We start from the raw sequence: 19013 nt of genomic DNA, 5'->3' as shown, positions 1-19013 counted from the left end.
GGTTACATTTTGAGAATAACTTTATGAAATATTTAATTTTTGTTTCATATGCCTCTTTTAAATGCAGATTCCAGAACAGTTTGGTCCAATAAGAACAGTAGCTGAGGGAAAGGGAGATGTTGTCTTGATTGGTACTACTAGGAACTTTGTTTTACAAGGCACTCTGTCAGGGGATTTTAATCCGATTACCCAGGTAAGTTTCAACCTGAGTAAGTTAACCAAATATTTTATTATTTTAAGTTGGAATAGAATACACTATGAGGCAGTGTGCTATGGAAACAGATAACTAACCTGGAAATTAAGAAGTTCAGGTCCTAGTCCCAGCTGGGGTCTCCTAACTTGCAACATTTCTGGGCTTTCAGGTTCCTGACCTGTAAATGGATAGATTAAACCAGTTGACCTTTAAGGTACCTTTCTGTGCTGAGATTCTGAGTCTAGAGAAAGTTAGGTTTATAGTGATATATCATTCCTCTCTGAGGCACCAACGTTCCTTAGTTCTCTTCTTGTTTACCTTGGAGTTATCTTTGACTCCTCCTTTCTCAATCTAATCAATTATTAAGTCCTGCTGATTCCCACTCTGCGATGTGCCTTGCATCCACTGCTCTCCATACCCACTGCCACTCTCCTGATAAAGTTCTCACCACCAACTACCTAGATGTTAAAAAAAAAAATGATCTACTTAGGGTTAGGAGTTATTCCAGCCTCCACTCTTACCTTCCCAATACATTCTTCATATACTGCCAGAATAATCTCTTTATGCATGAATCTGGTCATATTAATTCTTCTAAAAAGTTATCAGTGACTTCCTATGTTTTAACAAGTAAAATTCAGAGCTATCTAGCATCCAGTGCCCTCCCTTCTCCTCCAATCTAGATCCACCCCGTTTTTCTAGTATTATCTTACAGATGAATCTTAGGTCTCCAGAGCAAGGATGCATCTTACCTTAGATAAGTCCTTTTTATGTACTCTTTATTTCTGCTGAAATGGACAACTCTCTGGCCCCCAACTCCAAACTGTGCTCACATGTCTTTACTCAGAATATTCGTTTTATTCCCTTCTCTAGAATTCCTACCCATCTCTTAAAGTCCAGAGCAAATGTCATCTGTTCAAGATTTCTCTGATCCCCCCCACCAACAATATCTCATAAATTACTTTGTTTTGTAATTCACTGATGTACTTAATATGTAATATTGGGTATTGCGTTTATCTGTGTTGATATCTATTCAGAGAGTATCCTTTGACTAAACTTAAAACTTTCCCCAGGGTGTGACACAATGGGTTTATAATATATTTTTGTTGTATCCAGTTTCAGATGATAAGTACTTCTACTATCTACTTCACAGGATTGTTGTAAGAAAAACACTGTAGAAATATGAGGTGTGAATAGTTTATAGATTATAAGCTTAATGTAAATTATGAAACAAAATGAAAAATAGATGCATATTGTGCTATCAAACCATGATTAATGACATACTAAAATTATCATTTTGATTTCAATATTTTATAAAATAATTTCTCTATTTTTTGTAGGGCCACACTGATGAACTCTGGGGGCTAGCCATTCATTCTTCTAAATCTCAATTCTTGACATGTGGACATGACAAACATGTTACCCTTTGGGATGCAATAAGTCATCAGCCTATCTGGAGTAAAGTAATAGAGGTAAATGCCTGCACAAAGCTAGTATTGTGCTCTAATTTACATGTATACACATTATAAGACATATTTGTAATATATGCATTGCCTTAAATAATTTTTACATGAAAGGTATCATAACCAATGTTTCATTTGATGAACTTCTTTTCAAAATTTCTTTCTTAATAACCTTGATTGAAACATACTCTGTTTTGTAATTTGGAAACTTATCTTTGAACCTTCAGTTAGGCAATAAATTATTCTTTTCAAGAGAATATGTTAACTCTCAAGTTCTACAACTGATAGATCAGGTATTTCAAAGTGGCTAAAATAATTTAGGTGTAATTGTTATGAATTCATATAGCCCATATACGCTCTGAGGATTCTTACCTCAGCTCCTGATCTCACAAATGAGACTCAAGTCTATGGAGCAAAGCTATGCCTTGCCCCCATCAGATATGCCATTGATTCAAGCCTCAAATGATATCAGTTGAAGATCAATTTAATTACCCAGATTTAAGTAGCTTTTAGAAAGGGATATTTATCAAGATGGAATGGAAGATCAGTTGGTACAGACATACCTTCAAAGTCTGTGACACACTCTTACGTAAGTACATAGAGGCCAAGCAAAAGTGAGCTCAGAATCAAGGCGTACCTCACAGCTCCTCACTTCTGTAATCCCTTTCCTCCCATTTGGGAGGTGCCCAAGAAGTTCCATTTAAGCATGGTGAATCTACATTCACTGCTCCTTGGCTCCTGATGCGAAGACTGCCATCATTTGATTGGGGGATTCATCTAAGACACTCATAGGAAAATGAGAAGTCCAAAATTCTTTAGAACTTTAAAGCTTGCAAGGCTGTGCTCTAGACATGGCAGGCAGGACACAGGGAGAACACTTAGTCCGAGGCCTCTTCTTTCCCCTCTTCCCCTCAAGTAACTGGTTCTCAGGAGACTTAGTTGAACTCCATGCTGGCTCTAACCTTTCAAATGAATCCAGTTCTAACAAGTTGGAGAATTTATAGATAATTCCTGGGGTGTAGCCAAGTTTTGTCAGCCTATCCAAACATTGTTCTTGTGTAGTATCACTTCATGCTGAAGGTTCAATGACTTTTTGTACTTAAGCAAAGATCCTTAAATTGGCACCCAGGAACTGAGGGGTGGGGGAAGGGGGCGCTTTTTCTTTGTATTTTATAACTCTACTTCAGTATAATTAAAACTGAGGTAAAAATAAAATTCTCCTTATAGCTTCAGTGTTTTATACCAATCACAGAATTTCAGAATCTGAAGGAACCTAAATGGTCTTTTAGTCCCCACCTGTACCTTAAAAAGAATACTCTCAATTATATTAACCAGATGAGAGGTCATCCAGCCTTTGCATAAAAGTTTCTAATAAGGCAGTCTTCAAGTATGATGTTAAAAATTAATGATATTGTATATTCTTCCAAATTTGTATGGATTAACTCTTCATAGGTGATTTAAATAACTGTTGTATATCAGAACACTAAAAGAAGTGTACTCTTAGCCTCATATCTTACTACGTATCTTTCTACTTGAAAGTTTTCATGATATGTAGCAGAAATCATATTGGCTTTGGAGTCAAAAGTTCTAGGTTTAAGTTTTAGCTCTACCACTTGCTAGCTGTATGATTATGGCCAAGTTACAAATCATTTCAACTTTGTGAGTCTCACTTTCCTGATCTGTAAAATGGGGTAATTACCTCAGATGATGGTTATAAAGAGTGTTTGTAAAACAGTTGTTTTTAATAATGTATAATACATGCTCATTGATAAAATGATAAGTGCTCATTGATAAAGCAATACAACGGTGTAAAGATACCACATCAAATGGCCACTAAAGGGAAAAAAGAGTCAGGACTGCCATGCTTTTAAGAAAAGAATTATATTTACCTCTTTCAATTAGAAAAGGGAAAGAGCGTAAGTTCAGTACGTAGATTTAACAAGACTTTATTGGTATGAAGATTTCAGCCCCGCTCAAACAGAATCTGAGGTTGGAAGAGACTTTGGAAATTAATGAATCACAGAATCTCATTTTGGAAGGAAACTCAATTAGGGCTATCCTCGACAGCCTCCTGCCAGGTGTTATGTGAAAATCTTCAATGAATGGGAAACCAGGAAGAGTGAACTTTACTTCTGCATCATTTCAGTTGTTAGAGAGTTTTTTCCTAGTGTGACACTGTGATATTTCGGAGTCTCCCAATACCGTGGTACTTTAGGTCCTGCAGCTTAAGTGTTTTCCTTAAGCCAACCCAAGAGTTCTTAACTTGGCATGAGAGAACCTTCCCCTGCCCCCACAACGAAGCTGGGTTAACTTCAGGAAATTTGGATGGCAAAAAAAATAAAGTATGTCTTTATTTTCACAAACCTCTCACTGAAATGTGTCTTTCACTTGGGAATGTAGGCGACACACCACAGCAGTGACATTAGTACCCATGGCTTTGTTACCAGGAGAAACTGAAGATATTTTTCTGATCCTATCCCGTATGTGGCAGATACCGTGAAATATTCACATTTATTAAAACTTCAAAATTACTGTAGTTCTTCTGCTCACCACTAGGTGGCAACTTAGTGTAGTCGTCCTATCTGCAGACTGTATTTCAATATAATCAGTATCCTTTGTAATCCTGTGTGTTTTGTTTTATGTAATTAAAAAATATTTGGAGAAGGGATCCGCAGATTTCATCAAACTTCAAAAAGGGACCATGATACAAAAGGTAAAGAACCTCTGCGCTATATTATTCAGAGATGGAGGGTAGTGTCAGCCTGGTTGAAAAGATGACATTGTTTTTGAGGCACCAGCCCATGGTCCCAGTTTCTCTCAGGATCGTGCTTCTCATAACCTTCCTAAGAGGCAACAGTATCAGCTCTGAACACTAGATGGTAGTCAGCTTACAAAAGCTTCAGGTGCTTGCCACTGAAGCCCACACTTCATAGAATTGCTAAGCACTTTAGATTAACCTCCAGAATCAATCTAGGGTCACATCGTATATCATCCAGACTTTTTCTAATATGAACAATTCTAATTCAATGTATTTTTGGATTCAAAAGGAATTACATGGCAAAAAATCAGTGTAGGAGATCAAACGGAATATTGTTCCAAATAATAAAATATGAAATCTAATGTCTCTACGTAACTCATGAACCCCCTTTGCCTGGGCTCCCCTCTCTCTTATCATAGCACTCTAAATCCAGAGACTTAATTAGGTAATCTATAAGCATTTATTAAGCACCTACTGTGTTCCAGAAACTGTGCTAGACAAAGGGGAAACAAAGAAAAATGAAGTATTTCCTGCCCCCAAGAAGTTTTCAGTCTATCAAGGAAGACAACATGTATATAAATAAGTATAAACAAAATATATACAAGACAGATTTGTGGTAATTTGTGGGGAGAACACACTAGCAGTTGTGAGGATCAGGGCAGGCTCAATGTAAAAGATGACATTTGAGTTGAATTTTGAAGGAAAGAAGGGATGCTAAGAGGCAAAAGTGAATAGGAAATTTATACTTACAGGGGAATCAGTCAGTGTGAAGAGACAAAGACAGCAAGGTCAGTCTGACTGGACTGTAGAATATGGAAAGGGGAGTAATGTTAGGTTGGGAAGATAGGTTAGGGCCAGATTATGAAAGTTTGTATTTACTCCTAAAGACAATAGAAAGCTATTGAAGTTTATTGAATAGAGGAGCGAAATGGCTAGACTTGTACTTTTGGAAAATAACTTTAGGAGATGGAAGACCAAAATGGCACAGTAAAGGCAGGGGCTCACCAGTATTCTCCCAAATTTTGCTCCAAAAAATTTTAAAATATTGCCTCAGAACAAATTCTGAAACAGCAAAACAAAGAGAAGGATGGAGTGAAGGCATTTTCTAGCCCCAGACAATTTAATAGATTGGCAGAAAAAAGTTTGTCTCACTGGAGTAAAAGTGGAGCACAATCCAGTGCAGGCCATACCCCAGCAAATCAGCAGCAGCCTTGGTGATAACTGAATCAGAAACAGTGTCTTCAAGTACTCAACCCACAGATAGTAAGAGGATTGGACAACTAGTCGGAAGGAGATTACAGGGGACCTTTTGCTGGCACTGGGTGCAGGATTCTTTTGCATTGCCCATACATTGTTTTGGGTCACAGTCCCAAGGCATGGAGCAGCATTAGCACTAGCAAGGACATTGGTCACAGTTCCAAGTCAAAAAAGAGTGTGTGTGGTCACAGACCACAGCATAGGCCAGGAAAACTGTGACCAGACTTCTTCTTAGATCATACCACCTTGGAAGAACTGAAAACATACAGTCCTCCAGAACTAACTCTGAAAACAGCAGCATAAAAAAACCTGAAGCTTGGGACAGTATTCCTTCCACCAAAAGAGCAGAGCCAACTTTAACATAAAATTAAAAGGCAAGAAATAGGCTGGGAAAATGAGCAAACAACAAAAAAGAATCGGACTAAAATTACTATGGTGACAGGAAAGGTCAAAACACAAACTCAGAAGACAACAAAGTCAAAATAGCTACATGCAGAGCCTCAAAGAAAAATGTGAATAAGTCCCAGACCCAAAAAAGAATTCATGCAAGAGCTCAAAAAATATTTTAAAAATAAAAAAAGAGGTAGAGGAAAAATTCGGGAAAGAAATGAGAGTGATGCAAGAAAATCATGAAAAAAAGAATCAACCACTTGGTAAAGGAAGCACAAAAAAAAATAATACTAAAGGAAGTAATACCATAAAAAACAGAATAGGTCAAATGGTAAAAGAGGAAAAAAATTCCTTACAAAGTAGAATTGGTTAAAGGAAAAGGAGGTACAAAAGCTCACTGACAAAATTAATTTCTTAAAAATTAGAATTGGGCAATTAGAAGCTAATGACTCCATGAGACATCAAGAAACAATAAAACAAGGTCAAAAGAACAACAAAAAAAATAATAAAATGTGAAATATCTCTTTGGAAAAACAATTAATCTGGAAATAAATCAAGGAGAAATAATTTAAGAATTACTGGACTATGGGGGGTGGGGCCAAGATGGTGGAGTAGAAAGACACACTTATGGAGGCTGCACCCACACAGCCCATTAAACACCTGTAGAGAGGGACTCTCAACACATTTTGGAGCAGCAGAAGTGGAGAACAACAGAGTGGAGGAGATTTCCAGCCCAGGGTGACCTGAAAGGCCCACGGGAAACATCAGTTGCACCAGAGGCAGAGTGGAGCACAGAGCCCAGCCCAGCCTTGGCCACACAGCATGGCATGACTGTGGGAGGAGGACACCTCAGGGACAGAATCTCCAGTTGCAGCAGTAGGTCCTCAGATCCCTCAACCCACAGGCACCAAAGGTCAGTGACGGGGTTTTTTTCAGCTTGCCAGGAAGGGAGAAGGGCCTTCCCATAGCTCTGGCAGTAGGCAGTGGCCACAGAGGCTGCACAGCAGCGCATACAGCTTGCTCCATTGTTGGAGCATAAAAACTCCTGGGGGCACTGAAGAGCTGAGTCTTACCTCAGCCCTGTGTGGAGGCCCTGAAGCAGCTAGTCTTTGTCTCACACTGAATGGCGGCGCTGCCCCGACAGCTTGACTGAATCCCAGCCCCCCAGTGCTGGTTTGGCAGAACTGGAGGCCAGGTGGCTGTGGAGAGGTAACTGCTAAGATTCTGGGTACAAAAATCTCTTCCTGCTTCCAGACTAGTGTACATGCTTAATTGTGCCACCTTGGAAGAACTGAGATCTTACAGATTCCCAGAGTATACCCTACTCCTGACAAAGGACCCAAAATTCAAGTAACTGGTTGGGAAAATGTCCAAAAAAGGGGAAAAAAAATAAGACTATAGAAGGTTACTTTCTTGGTGAACAGGTATCTTCTCCCATCCTTTCAGATGAGGAAGAACAATGCTTGCCATTAGGGAAAGACATAAAAGTCAAGGCTTCTGTATCCCAAACATCTAAAATAAATATTCAATGGTCTCAGGCCATGGAAGAGCTCAAAAAGGATTTTGAAAATCAAGTAAGAGAGGTGGAGGAAAAACTGAGAAGAGAAATGAGAGAGATGCAAGAAAAGCATGAAAAGCGTGTCAACACCTTACTAAAGGAGACCCAAAAAAATGCTGAAGAAAATAATACCTTTAAAAATAGAATTACTGGACTACCAGAAAGTCATTGTCCAAAAAAAAGTGTAGAAATCATATTTCAAGAAATTATCAAGGAAAACTGTCCTGGTAGCCTTAGAGTCAGAGGGTGAAATAAAAATTGAAAGAATCCACCAGTTCACTCCCGGAAAGAGATCACAAAGTCAAAACTCCCAGGAATATTATGGCTAAATTTCAAAGCTCCTTGATCAAGGAGAAACTATTGTAGGAAACTAAAAACAATTCAGATGATCACACAAGATATAACACCTTCTCCATTAAAAGATCAGAGGGCTTGGAATACGATATTCCAGAGGACAAAGGAGCTAGAATTATAATCATGAATCACCTACCCAGTAAAACTGAGTATATTCCTTTAGGGGGGAAAATGATGTTTAATGAAATAGAGGAGTTTCAAGCATTCCTGATGAAAAGATCAGAGCTGAATAGAAAATTTGACTTTAAAATATAAGACTCAAGAGAAGCATAAAAAGGTAAAAGGAAAGAGAATAAGGTTAAGCTATTTACATTAAACATGTTTACCTTACATGGGAAGATAATACCTGTAACTCCTAAAAATCTTTATTATTATAACATTTAGAAGGAGTATACATAGAAGGCATGAGTGTAACATGATAGGATGATATCTAAAAAATAAAATTATAATATGAGAAAGAGGAGTATAACCAAGAGAAGGGGGAAGAGAAAGATAGAATGGGGTAAATTATCTCACATAAAAGAGCTTATACAGCAGATGGGCAGGAGGGAGGTGGCAGACAACATTTGAACCTTACTCTCATGGGAATTGGCTCAAAGAAGAAATAACATACTCACTTAGTTTGATGTAAAAAGTCTTCTTACCCTGCAGGAAAGTAGGAGGGAAGGGGATAAGAGAACAGGAAGAGCATTGATTGAGGGAAGTGGTGATCAGAAGCAAAACACTTCCGAGGAAGGACCAGGAGGAAGGAAAGCAAAAGAAGGATAAACAAGGGGGAAAATAGGATGGAGAGAAATACACAGTAATCATAACTGTGAAAAAAAATTTAGAGCAAGTTTCTCTGGTAAAGGCCTCCTTTCTCAAATGTATAGAGAAGTGAATCAAATTTATAAGAATACAAGTCATTGTCCAATTGATAAATGGTTAAAAGATATAAACAGGTTATTTTCAGAGTAAGAAATCAAAGCTATCCATAGTCACCTGAAAAAAATGCCCTAAATCACTATTGATTAGAGAAAGGCCAATTTAAAACAACTGTGAGGTGCCACCTCACACCCATCAGATTGGCTAATATGACAGAAAAGGAAAATGACAAATATTGGAAAGATGTGGGCAAATTGGGACAATAAAGCAGTGTTGGTGGAGTTGTGAACTGATCCAGTCATTCTGGAAAGCATTTTGGAATTATGTCCAAAGGACTATAAAACTATGTGTATCCTTTGAACCAGATATACCACTAATAAGTCTGTATTCCAAAGTTTTTTTAAAAAATGGAAAAGGACATATGCGTACAAAATATTTAGAGCAGCTCTTTTTGTGGTGGCAAAGTATTAGATATTGAGGGGCTGCCAATCAATTGAGGAAGCTGAACAAGTTATGGTATATAATTGTGATGAAATACTAATGGACTCTAAGAAATGATGAGCAGGATGCTTTCAAGAAAAAACCTGGAAAGGCTTATGTGAACTGATGCAAAGTGAAGTGAGCAGAACTAGAACAATGTACACAGTAACACCAATAACACATGATGATCAGCTGGGAAGGACTTGCTACTCTCGGCAATGCAGTGATCCAAAGGACTTCTGATGAAAAATGCTATCCACCTTCAGAGAAAGAATTGATGGAATCTAAATGCAGATTGAAGTATATCTTTTTTTCTTTCTTCATTTATTTTTTTGGTCTGTGTTTTCTTTCACAGCATGACTAATATGGAAATATGTTTTGCATGACTGTACATGTGTAACCTATATCAGATCACTTGCCTTCTCAATGAGAGGGAAGTGGAGGAAGATCATTTGGAACTCAAAATTTTTAAAAAATGAATGTTAGAAATTGTTTTTACATGTAGTTTAAAAAATATTTAAAATTTTAAATAAATCACTTTAGTAACTGGATGAAACTTGTGGCAGGGAAACCAATTAGGAAGTCATTGCAAGAGTCTAGGTGAGAAGTGATGTGAACCTAGATTAAGGCGGTAAGTATGAGTAGACTGTGTAACTCTAAGAAGCAGTTGGGAATGTATGAATAGAGCTTAGGAGGCATATTAGAAATAGAAATAGAGAACTGTGAGTCATCTGCATAGAGACATTGAACTCATGTGAGCTAATAAAAACACCAAGAGAGAATGTAGCTAGAGGAGAAGAGGGCCCAGGTACAGAGCTGTGGGGTATATACCCAATGGGTGGGGTGTTATTAGGGGGTGTTCTTTTGGTGAAACAGCAAAGGAGATTTAGCATAGTGTAGTTGGATAGTTTATCTTAAATAAGATAAATTCATAAAGTCTTCCTATATGAGACACCATCTCTACCTTTCTCTAAAACCTTTTACTTGTCCTGGATAAGAACCCCTCTTTCAACACTGGTTTTCATTCATGCTACTTTCCCATTTCCAAGGCTTCAAGGCAGTACTGGTTATGTCTCTTTACTTCCTTTGGGATCCTGGTCAGTAGCCATTCAGTCCCATCATTTTCATGACCTCTAGGAAGTCCTAAAACATGGGCAGTGGAAGGAAGAAAGAAAACCAATCTTAGATGCCTCAGTGCACACATCATGGCCTACCCTATTCTATCAAGCAGCTTCCTACCTCAGAGTAGGAAGGACAGGGCAGGACAGTTTCCATTGCCCATTCTCTGTTTTAGAGAAAATCATAATCTAATTTCTGGTGTGTCTCACAAAATCTGTTATGTATCCTTCTGTGGAATCTTCCTGGAACCTGGCATCTCTACAGAAACAATAAAAACAATAAAGAAAGTGCTGGCTATCTTCGCATTAAAACTAAATCCCTCTCTTAGAATCTGTACCCATTGCTCCTAGTACCACCACAAAGACCCAGAGATGGAATGTGGTTTTTCCAAGGTCACATATAATCATCACTGCCAGAGCGAGAACTAGAAACCAAGTCTCCCAACTCCTATTCAGAAGCTTCTTCCACTATACCCACTTTGTTTCTTCCTGAACTATGGCATCAATCTAAACGAATAAGAAAAATTTCCTCTTTGAAAGTATTATATTATGGCATTATCTTACTAAGGCAATAAATACTTGTTTTTATTTATTCAATGTGAATAAATTTTTCAGGATGTTAATATATACTTCCTTTGAAATATTTTAGGATCCAGCACAGTCTTCTGGTTTTCATCCTTCAGGATCTGTCATTGCAATTGGAACACTAACTGGAAGGTAAGGCTAATAAGTACATTTCTTTGTGTTTCAGTAACATTGAAAATTAAATTTCTCCCAGAAACATAGCCTGATTGAGCACTTAATTGCATTTTCTTAGTGTCTGTGGGCTTTACCAAAACCAGGTACAAACTCAGAAGCAAAGTTCAGCATTCATAATTAACTTTTTTCTTGGTAACTTTCTATCAACAACATTTTCTCTACATATTCCTTATTGTCCTTTGTTACTAAAAGAAGGGGTTGCTAAGTTTTCAAGCCAAATATGTTTTGTGTTTATTTCTCTGCTAAAATGTAACATTTAGGACTTGTCTTTAGGAAACCAAAACGTTATGGAGAAGTATTAACCAATTTAAGAGATATTAAGGAGCATTGTCTTAAGAATGGGGCTTGATAAGCTCAGCAGAATGTTTTATGAGACTACTTATTACATGCCTATGATCCAAACCAGATTTTACCTGATTCTTGCCCCAACTTTGGGTGTGCCTCCTGATAGCTTTCAGTGCACTATATGTAATAGTGCATAGTGATGACAGATGAGGGAACTGAGACCTAGAGTGGAATGCTAAACCTAGATCTCCCCTTTCAAATTGTCCCTTTGATTCCCAGCCTTTGCATTGGTTTAAGGATATAATGGGTGCCAGTAGATTAGCATGTTAAATGGTTATGCTATAGTGAGCTTCATTCTTTCTGTTCAGGTTTTTAAAATACTGAAAGTTAGAGAGTTTGTTAATGTTAGAATTATTATTACACACAAACTGTCAAAAACAATAGCTCATAGGATTTAGAGTTGGACAGGAGCTTAGAGGTTATCTGTCTCAACAGCCCTTCCATTTTACAGATGGGGAAACAGATATCTAAAGAGCAGAAGTGAATTAATCCCACTAAATTATACTGTATCTTTGAGTTTGCAGAATTTTCCTTTAAATAAAAAGAATTAATTAAATTCTCCTTCCCATTTTAATTCCTGCATTTGACAGCAAACGCCTGTCTAAATGACACTGTTTATCACTATCCCTTCCTGTGTACTCTCTCTTCTCTAGTTTTTGTTCATACCTGTATGAACGCTCTTTCCCAGTCTCCTTGGCTGGATTTTCATTCTGGTCATATCCATAGTGGATATACCCATAAAGGTTTGTCCTGACCTGTCTTCACTTTTTCTTCTATACTATCTCATGGTGATCTCACCAACTCTTGTTGGTTCACAGTTATCTCTAAACAGATGATTTCCTCATTAGAATGTGAACTCTGAGGTTAGGGACCATGCTTTGGCCTTTATTTGTAACCCTACTGCTTAACACTGTGCCTGACAACTAATAATAACATAATAAATACTTGGTGACTGACTAAATTAGCAGCCATACTAGGAAAACTCTGGGTGGGGAGGGGGCAGAGGGAAAATTTTTTATCTCCACATGACTTACTCAAAGTTCACTGGGGGCAGAGGCAGCAGTTCACCAAAAAATGACTTCCCATTATTTTCTTGTTTTGTACAGCAAAGGTCTCATAAATGACATGTACTAGTAAGTCTTTCCTTCCCATGGAGTCTGCACAATTAATCCTTGGAGAAGCAAGATGTTATCCATTATCTCTGCTTTTGGAATCTTTCAGCATTGTAACTGATTGAGGCAGCTCCTCAAGGAAGGAGAAAAGGAAGGGGCAGGTGATCATGACTCATACTCATGGCTAACTTGAGGCCTCTCCCAATGGAGATAAATACCTTGATTAAACTCTGGAAATATTCCTGGAACCTAAGAGTTCATTTCTGACTTAGGTGTCCATTAGCTTGCAACAAGGCTCATGATAAAACAGAGAAGAGAGATACCACTATGTTGGTTCCTCACCTGAGTTTCTGATTTGACTTTTAACTGTGCTTAGCCAGTCTCTAGACTTTAAAACAGTGGTTCTCAAACTTTTTCATCTTAAGACCTCTTTACTCTTAAAAATTACTGAGAACTTCTTTATGCTCTCAAGAGTATTGAGAGCCCCAGAGATCTTTTCTTTTTGTGTGTTATATGTATTGGTACTTACCATACTGGAAATGAAAACTGATCATTTTAAGCATATTTACTTATTAATTCATTAAAATAACAAATCCATTACATATAACGTTCTTATGAAAAATAACTATATTTTTGAAAACAAAAAACAGTGAAAAGAAAGATGTTGCTTTACATATTTTTGCAAATCTCTTTTATGTTCAATTAAATAAAAGATAATTAGGTTTTCATATCTGCTTCTGTTTTCAGTCTGTTGTTTTTATGTTGTTTTGGTTGAAGTATATGAAGAAAATTCAGCCTCACACTGATATGTGGCTGGAAAAGGGAGAGGTATTTTAGTAGGCAAATAACATCTTAGTACTATTATAAAGTTAGTTTTGAACTAGAGGAACCCCTGAAAGGGTCTTAGAAACCATACTTTGACAACAAATAGTGAAGCATACTGTGAGTTCAAGGAACAATTCTCACAGGGACTTTTGTTTAGTATTTCTTATATTGGAATGTTTTGCATCTGTGGAAAGTGCAGGAGTTAATTACCCAGAGCTAGAATAATCCCCTAAACAGGAAGTGACTTTGCTCAACAGCTGAGATTTGAACCTGGGTTCAGAGTTTTCTGACTTCAAATTTAGTGCTCTTTCTACTGAAGAGCAGAAGGGCAAGCCTGAGAGTCTAATCCTTACTTAAGGAGAGATGAGGAACCACTCTGAGTTGTGAAGTTCTTAACTAATGACCTCAGTTTCCCTAGCTATAAAAAGAAAGAATTCAATTAAATGATCAGTTAGCTTCTTTGAACCTCTCACATTCCATGTTTTTATAATTAGCACAATAGGAATGTTTTCTAAAGACTTAAATAATTTTCAAATTTTAAAAACTCTTAAACTACGTGACTACTTTATACTCTTGAACAGAGAATATTAAAGTACTTTGAAATTTTGTGTAGTATGAAAGTTTTTATTGGATTTTAACCTATAAAAATATTTAATTTGTCCCAAATTGGCACATATTTCCCAATCCCCTTCATGTCAGAAACATAATGACAATTCTCACTTCCCTTGTTGTTTTTTTCTTAGAGAAATACATTTCAATATCATATGTTGAGCATAAAAGATAATTTTATTACCAAAGAAAATAATTTCCATTTTAGATTATAATACAAAAAACAGCAAAGTAGCCAAGGAGTTTCATATTGTTAGAAAATGCATACATACAAAGGTTACTTGAAATAGAGATTTAGAGATCCTTCCCCTTTACAATGAACACAGTTATTATTGTGACTCAGTGATTAAGCTAAATAAACTTACTTTAAACTCTTATGCAAGAACTTAATGCATTTTTCTTCTGTTTTCTAACAGGTGGTTTGTGTTTGACACAGAAACAAAAGATTTAGTCACAGTGCACACAGATGGAAATGAACAGCTGTCTGTAATGCGTTACTCACCAGGTTGGAAAATAATTCCCTGTTAAAACTTGGGCTTATTGAAATCTATGTGGAATTGCTTTCCTTTAAATTTAAAAGACCTGTCAAGGTCAAATTTAAATGGTGCTTGCACTTGTTTATAGACTTCTCATTCTTCTAGCCCTTCTCTCTTACTTAGTTCTGAAAAAACTAGATATAGATCAAGACCTTTTAGCAGGAATATGACAAGTCCTCTTTTTCAATTTTTATAAAATTTTATTGAATTCTTTGGTTTTATATACTGGTCATTTATGTAAACCTTCCTGGTAATAAAGAAGACTATTCAAGCACCTATTCACACAGCAGTTCTGTCTGACTGTACACATGACATTCTGAACAAATAATCCCTCACCTCTATGCTGGGACCAAGATTAGTTACTGCATTGAATCTGAAACCCCAGCTGCCTTTAGCCTGGTTCTCATTTACACCACTGTAGTCACTGTGTATAGTTCCTCTGATTCTGCTTTCTTCACAATTTGTCACTTCCAGGAAGTCTTCCCGTGTTTTCTCTATTGTTTATAGTCATCATTTCCTACAAAGCAATAATATTTCATCATATCCATACACCACAATTTGTTACATTCTCCAAGTGATGGTCAACCACTTTATTTCCCTTTTTGTTGCTATGACAAAAAAAAATGCTATTATGAATAGCTTGATAAAGTGAAACTTGCATCTTGTCTGACTCTCCCTGACCCCATAGACCATAGCATACCAGGTGCTTATATCTTCCACTGTCTCTTGAACTCTGTTTAAGTTCATTTTCAGTGTTTCCATAACACTATCTATCCATCTTATCCTCTGCTTTTGAAATCCTTTGCCTTTGCCTTCAGCCTTTCCCATTACAGTCTTTTCCAGTGAGTCCCATCTTCTCATTATGTGGCCAAAGTATATAAGCTTCAGCTCCAGAATTTGATCTTCCAGTGATTAGCCTGAATTAATTTCTTTAAGTATTGACTGATTTGATCCTTACTGTCCAAAGGACTCTCAAAAGTCTTCTCCAGCATCATAATTCGAAAGTGTTGATTCTGCCACACTCAGCTTTCCTTATAGTCTACTCTCACAGCCACAGATTGCTACTGGAAAAAAATAGCTTTGACTATGCAGTCCTTTGTTAGCAAGGTGATGTCTCTGTTTTTTAGTATGATATCCAGATTTGCTATAGCTTCTTTCAAAGAACAAGCATCTTTCAATTTCATGGCTGCAGTCACTATTTGCAGAGGCCTTTGAACCCAAAAATATAAAATCTGACACTGCTTCCATTTTTTCTTCTTCTATTTGCCAGGAAGTGATGGGACTAGTTGCCAAGATTTTAATTTTATTGATGTTAAGCTTCAAGCCAGCTTTTACATTCTTTTACATTCTTCACTTTCCGCCATCAGAGTGGTATCATCTGCATATCTGAGACTGTTGATATTTCTCCTGACAATCATAATTCCAGTGTTTGATTCATTTAGCCTGGCATTTTGCATGATATATTCTGCATATAAGTTATATACAGTGACAATATACAGCCCTATTGTTCTCCTTTTTCAATCTTAAACCCATCATTTGTTCCATGTTTGGTTCTAACTGTTGCTTCTTGGCTTGCATGCAGTTTCCTAAGGAGACAGGTAAGATGAATTAGTACTCCCATCTCTTTAAGGGCTTGACACATTTTGTTGTGATCCACACAGTCAAAGTCTTTGGTGTAGTCAGTGAAGCAGAAATAGATGGTTTTTCTGGAACTGCCTTGCTTTCTCCATAAGCCAAGCAAATGTTGGCAATTTAGTCTCTAAACCTTCTGCTTCTTTGAAAACCAGCCTGCTCTTCTGGTAATTCTTGGTTCACATGCTACTGAAGCCTAGCTTACAGACTCTTAGGCATAATCTTGCTAGGATATAAAATAAGTACAATTGTTTGGTAATTTAAACATTGCTTGGCATTGCCTTCCTTTAGGATTGGGACATAAACTGATCTTTTCCAACCCAGTGGCTACTGTTATGTTTTCCAAATTTGCTAGCATATTGAGTACAACACTTTAACAGAATCATCTTTTGGGGTTTTAAATAGCTCAGCTGAAATTTCATCACCTCCCTTGGCCTTATTGTTAACAATACTTTCTAAGATCCACTTGACTTGATTCTCCAGGATGTTGGACTCTAGATCAGTAACCACGCTATTGTTATTATCAGTGATGTTTTAATATCTTTCTTACATAGTTCTTTTGTGTATTCTTGCCACCCCTTCTTAATTTCTTCTGTTTATGTTAAATCCCTACCTTTTTTGTCTTTTATCATGCCTATATTTACATGAAATTTTCCTTTGATATCTCTAATTTTCTTGAAGAGATGTGCTGTCTTTCCCATTCTATTGTTTTCTTCTATTTCTTTGCATTGATCATTTAAGAAAACCTTCTTATCTCTCCTGTCTATTCTCTGGAATTCTGCATTTAGCATGGTATATATTTCCCTTTCTCCTTTCCCTTTCCCCTTCCTTCTTTCCTCAACTATTTATAAAGCCTCATGAGATAACCATTTTGCTTTCTGGCTCTTCTTTTTTCTTTGGAATGTTTTTTGTTGCTGACTCCTGTACAGTATTAAGAAACTCGGTCCGTGATTCTTCAGGCATTCTATCTACCAGATCTAATACCTGAAATCTATTTGTCAATTCATGAGGGATGTTATTTATGCCATACCTATATGATCTGATGATTTTCCTCACCTTCTTTAAGTCTGAATTTTGCAATAAGAACCTCATGATCTGAGCCACAGTCAGCTCTAGGTCTTGTTTTAACTGACTATATAGAGCTTTTCCATCTTTGGCTGCAAAGTATATAATCAATCTGATTTCTGTATTGACCATCTGGTGATGTCAAAGTGTAGAATCACTTTTTGGGTGTTGAAAAAGAGTGTTTGTTATGACCAGCAAGCTATCTTGACAAAACTCTCTTCATCTCTGCCCTCCTTCAACAAAATTTGCCTTTTATTCCAATTATCTTCTGATTTCCTACTTTAGTATTCCAATCCCTGTGATGAGTGTGACATCTTTTTTTAGTGTGATTTCTAGAAGATGTTATAGTTCTTTGTAGAACTGATCAATTTTGGCCTCTTCAGCATTAGTGTTTTTGGCGTGTAGATTTGTATTATCAGTAAAGTGGAGTTTTTTATATAGAACCCAAGTCTCTGAATCCAAATATTTTTTCTTTCTACTTTGAGATTCTCCAAAGATACTTTAATGCCCAGTGAAGAGCTTTTTTTGTACCCTGGAAAATCTCAGTTGCCATGACAAAATAGTATTTCTCAGTAATTAAAAATGTTCTCAAATATATGTGAGTAGTAAAGGAGAGAAAATAAGATGGGCTGGTTGTGTGGTTAGAATATGACATAACTACTGAGCAATCCATGTGCTCCATTAACAGTTTGAGGATGTTAAGAGAACATAAGTAAGGTCCCCCACACAGTGAATGGGCCCTTGTGGCAGACATATGAGAGGACATGAACATGATTAGCACAAGCTAGGCAGACATGTAGAGGTTGTAGAAAATGCCCACATCAGTGACTTCACGATGTATTTAAATATATAATATTCAAGTCAAAGAAGGCAGGTGGCCCTTGTAAACAACCACATGTCTTACCTGCTGTCATTTGCTAATCAAATATTTCTCTGCTCTTTGGCTAGAGAAATTTTATTTTTTCTCCTAAGGACTTGCCATGCATTGATAATTACAACTCTCCTTTCTCTAGCACTTTGGAAAGCACTTTCTTTACAACAAAATTTATGAAGTTGGGTTTTGCAAGTATTATTTTCACCATTTTACAAATAAGGAAACTGCAAGTTAGAAAGGTCTGTCATAATTTGAATTTAGATCTTCTGACTCCTAATCTTATACAAGAGTCTCCAAAGAAAATCTAATGGTCATTTGATTTTTTTTATTTTGTTTTTTTCTAAATTTCATGCCCTCAAGAAATTAATTATCCAGAAGTTATATCTACTCAGCTAAACTTAAATAAATTTAATACTAGCTACTTGGATGATTTTTTTCTCCATCATATTGGAAAAGAGCTCAGCTAGTTTAAATGCCATTAATGGCCTATTTTATAGCATAGTTCTACTATGACATGTTTAATTCATTTCCAACCTCAGTTAAGATTTTCTTATCATCTTTTTCTCAGTTATTTTGAACCTTTAGATTCTTTGAGAAGCTCTTCACTCTTCTACATTGGAAAGAAGCTCAGAGATCACTAAGGACAATCCCATCATTTTATAAATTGGGGAAACAGAAGCCAGAGAAAATAAGTGACTTCTCTAATGTTACACACCTAGTAAAACAGGAGTGCCAATATTTGAATCCAGATCCTTTGATTTAAACAGAGTGCCTTTTCTTCTGTACTACAATGCCTTGTGGCTCTTCCTCTATAATCTGTTTTC

General features: G+C 36.8%; 1 protein-coding gene across 14 annotated transcripts in view; it reads left to right on the top strand.

Moving 5' to 3' along the window:
* Window positions 1–19013, top strand: part of EML1 (EMAP like 1) — a 303648-nt gene that overhangs the window by 266845 nt on the left and 17790 nt on the right. For all 14 annotated transcript variants that reach the window (XM_072630249.1, XM_072630256.1, XM_072630253.1 and 11 more), the window contains 4 exons: window positions 68–193; window positions 1531–1662; window positions 11082–11149; window positions 14499–14587. In XM_072630249.1, the coding sequence (XP_072486350.1) occupies window positions 68–193; window positions 1531–1662; window positions 11082–11149; window positions 14499–14587 (415 nt within the window). The remainder of the gene's footprint in view (window positions 1–67; window positions 194–1530; window positions 1663–11081; window positions 11150–14498; window positions 14588–19013) is intronic.

This window comes from Notamacropus eugenii, chromosome 1 (assembly GCF_028372415.1).
Source record: "Notamacropus eugenii isolate mMacEug1 chromosome 1, mMacEug1.pri_v2, whole genome shotgun sequence".
Lineage (NCBI taxonomy): Eukaryota > Metazoa > Chordata > Mammalia > Diprotodontia > Macropodidae > Notamacropus > Notamacropus eugenii.
This window is presented reverse-complemented; position numbering and strand designations above follow the sequence as displayed.